The 3,899-nt window shown below is 55.9% G+C and overlaps 1 protein-coding gene across 1 annotated transcript; it reads right to left on the reverse strand.

Moving 5' to 3' along the window:
* Positions 1-938: 938 nt before the first annotated feature.
* On the reverse strand, positions 939-3,108 carry LOC119365732 (protein IQ-DOMAIN 14-like). Its single transcript, XM_037631380.1, has 4 exons — positions 2,449-3,108; positions 2,003-2,236; positions 1,267-1,911; positions 939-1,145 (listed from the first exon to the last, which is right to left on the reverse strand). Exons 1-4 carry the CDS (start codon positions 2,866-2,868, stop codon positions 1,125-1,127), a joined length of 1,320 nt encoding a protein of 439 aa, XP_037487277.1. The 5' UTR covers positions 2,869-3,108; the 3' UTR covers positions 939-1,124.
* Positions 3,109-3,899: the final 791 nt, after the last annotated feature.

Consider the following 3,899-nt stretch of genomic DNA (forward strand, 5'->3'; position numbering starts at 1 on the left):
TGGTGGCGGCTCCAGTGACGGCGACAGAGGCATGGACGGCGAGGGAGCAGGGGCGGTGAGGGGAGCAGGGGCGGCGAGGGAGAGGTAGGGGAGACGCGAGAAGAATGGGGAATTGGGGGAAGGAGGAACGCCCGCGCAGGGCAAGTCAAATTTAGTGGTAGCGCTTTTTCCCGACAAGCGCTATAGCTACTTAGCTATAACGCTTTCTGATGGAACGCGCTACTGCTATAGATAAGTTGGCTATAGCGCTTGTTCGTGAAAATGCGCTATAGCTAAAGTAGATATAGCGCTTCCTTGAAAACGCGATGTTGTTATTGCTTACATTTTCTCTTTTTCTTTGATTTTCCTTTTCTTTTTTTCCTTTCTTTTCCTTTTCTTAGTTGCAGTACTGTCGCCTTAAAACGCGCTGCTACTATTTTGTTAGCAGTAGCGCGGTCCTTAGAAGGGCGCTACTACTATACCAAGCCTGGCGGCAACAGTGTAACAGTTACAGTAGTAGCGCTTTTTATGAAGGACGGGCTACTACTATTTATATAGCAGTAGTGTGCTTTCTCAGGCTGCACTACTGTTAGATAGTAGTAGCGTCGTGTTTTAACCGGCATTACTAATAAGTCTTTGTGTATAAGCTTTTTCCCTAATAGCGATAAACTATTAACCGGAGCGGCAGGCGGAGGGGATGAATCCACGGGCTCCAGGTGAAGTTTAATGTTGGGAATAATTGACGTGGGTCAAAATCAAACGATGTGTTTTAGACCATACTTATTGACCTAGGGCAGTGTAGTGTTTTTTTATTCTATTAATGTAACACATGTACATATTTGCTAGTCCTGTAAAAAAGCATACAACTCCGGAGTCGTACTCCCTCCGTTCGGAAATATTTGTCGGAGAAATGAATGTATGGAGGGAGTACGAATTAGTTTGGGCATTTGACACCGGAGTTATGAGCAGATCACTTTACTAAAACGCAGCAAGGGATGGAGTCACAAGGCATGGGGCGCCCACATTTGACACGCACACAGTGCACATTATCTTCTTTTTTTCGAACGGAGTGCACATTATCTTTGAGTTGTTCTGAAGTTGAGTGAAAGGCATGGAGAACTATATCTTGCTTCAGCTACCAGTACTCAATACTGGCTCCTGTGCACCTGAAACAGCACGAGAAGCAAGATCCAGAAGTTCTCATCAGTCAGCGATCAAATGCAGAAACACAAGAAACCAAGAAATGTGTTTGTGTTGTCAAGTTGTGATCCAATCATGGTCGCGCACCTCGAATCCGACCATGGAGCGGCTGTAACCGACGGTGGTAGCGGCGGTGAGGACGGAGCTCGTCGACCCGCACTCGCTCTCATGGAGCGACGCGCTGGACCGGTCCAGCTTCACCGACCACGGGTAGTGCTGTGCGTACATGGCGGCCGCCGACGATGGCATGGGCACGCCGACGTGCGACGACGACCGCTGCATCTTGACGCTTCTCGGCAGGGGTGCCGGGCCACCGCGGCGCCGGCTCGGCTGCCGCTCCAGCGGCGACGGCGAGTCGGGCCTCTGCTTCGGCGCGCTCTGGGACCGGGCCTTGGCGCGCGAGGACTGGGTGTTGGCCATGTAGTTGGGGAAGAACTCGGACGCGGACTCGCCCTCGTCGGCGTAACCTGCCGGCACGTACGCGCTGACACGCGCCGTCGCCGGCTCGAAGTCCTCGAAGTGCCCGCTGTAGGCGCGTGGGCTCGTGATCTCGGTGAACGCCGCCGACGGCGCTGGCGAGCACTGGCCGGGGCCGTAGTACTCGGCTCGCCGGCGCTCTGCCGACCATGGCTCGCTCGCCGCGACCGAGCAGCTGCTCCGCCCCCGCCGCGGCGGCTCCCCCATGTCCATCTCGACGATCTTGGCATGCTCCTCGCCGGACCTGTCCATCTCCTGCATGCACCAGCCACACATTCCCTGATTCAACCATGTCGGCCTGCACGATCTCACTCACGGTACCACTAGCGATCGCGTGCGGGCTTACGTAGGAGCGGCGGCGTCTGGGGTGCTGCGGGGACCGGCGGTCAACAGGGGCAGCGGCGGCAGCGTGGTCTTCCTCCTCGAGCATGCGCATGCGCTGCGCGCGCACGCGGGTCTGCGCCATGAGGAGCGCCTGCATGCGGCGGAGCGTGGCTCTGGCCTGCTTCCTCACCAGGTGGCCCCTGATCAGCGCCTGCAGCTTCACCAGACCTCTCAGCGCGCACAGAGCCTTCCTTGCCTGCACTAGCACGTCACATGCTCAGCTCAAATCAGAAAAGAAATGCTTCTGTTTCTGCAGAATTTGTTCAATTGCAGCGACATTTGATTTAACGTGCATTGCTAAATCAGGAGTACAGTTGTATTAACATTGTGTTTTAACTGAGCTAATCAAATGAAGATGGATGGAGTAACACATTATCAAACTTGTTCGCGTCAACAAGGCAAGCTCACCAGGTAGCCTCTGAAGGTGGCCTGGATCCTTGCGGCCGCGGCCTCCTGGACAGGGGTGGCATACAGGTTGAGGTCGTCCTCCGCCTCTGGGGCCGTCAGGTATATCACCGCGGCATCGGCGGCCGCCATGGTCACCGCCACGGCGTGCTTGCTCTGCTCAAGCTCGCGCTCGGACACCGACACCGACAGACCGCCTGCTTCCTGGGCCAACGGCGACAGTGCGGCGGCGGGCTTGACCGCCGCCGCAGGCCGCCGGAAGCTCCATCGCCTCTTCTCCCTCGGGCTCGCGGCCGCCGGCAGCTCGGCCAAAGGCGCCGAGTCACACTGTGACTGCCCCCGCTTGCCGCCTCTCCTGCCGCTATCCCTTTTCCCGGCCAAGATGCTCCTCAGCCACCTCCCAGCCTTCCCCATTGCTACCATCTTCGATGAACCGCCCTCACCCACAACAGAGCCGACGGACCGAACTATATTATAGCCCCCGGCGACAGAGAAGCCTGCTAGGCATTGCAAGCGCCATCACCAACCAGCCAACCACCCCGGCCGCGCCGCGCGAGCTTGGAACAGTGGCACAACGTGTCAGTCAACCGACGGGAGCCGCCGAGCAATGGCATTGGCGCCCGGTCGGCGAGCGCATGTGCGGGCGGGACGGGAGGAACGTGGTGAGCTTCCCTACAAAGGCTGGCTGTCTGTCAGAATCTTTCGCCTTTAAACAAACGCAGCAAGTGAGTGCACTGTACTCGGAGAGCTGAGCTCAGATCAGCCAGAGCTGGCCTGCCGGGGTCCATGTCAATCATGGATCATTGTCTCATGCATCACGATGACGAGGCGCTGGGGCTGCTTGGCTCCCCGTGACGTGAATCTGGAACAGTCGCTCGGGCTTTGATGTGCAGTTGCAGGCAGCCTCCAGGGTCCATGCTTTCTTCCTGGGTCATGATCCAAAACCTACTACAAATGATGATGCATATTTTTTTTCCTTGGACAAAGCAATGGTTCTGAACTGGTTGAAAGATTTGGAGAATATTTGCCACACTTGGGCTTTTCCATTACATGTCAATATATAGACAGATTTACAATCCTAACCATAAATGGGAGATCACAACAATATCGATACTCCTCGATTTAGGGGATTAGGAGATATGTCACGATACGTGACATATTAGTCTAACACTCCCCCGCAGTCACAACGGGAGGAGAGCGGACGTTGAGACTGGACCGAAAATCCAGAAACAACGGCGACGGGAGGCCCTTCGTCAAGATGTCGGCAAACTGGCGTGACGAGGGAACATGCAGCACACGGACCTGACCCATGGCAACACGATCGCGAACGAAGTGGAGATCGATTTCGATGTGTTTGGTACGCTGATGCTGAACGGGGTTGGTGGACATGTAGACGGCGCTGACGTTGTCGCAGAAGACGATCGTCGCAGGAGGAGATGGTCGATGAAGCTCCT

This window comes from Triticum dicoccoides, chromosome 2B, assembly GCF_002162155.2.
Source record: "Triticum dicoccoides isolate Atlit2015 ecotype Zavitan chromosome 2B, WEW_v2.0, whole genome shotgun sequence".
NCBI classification, from domain to species: Eukaryota; Viridiplantae; Streptophyta; class Magnoliopsida; order Poales; family Poaceae; genus Triticum; species Triticum dicoccoides.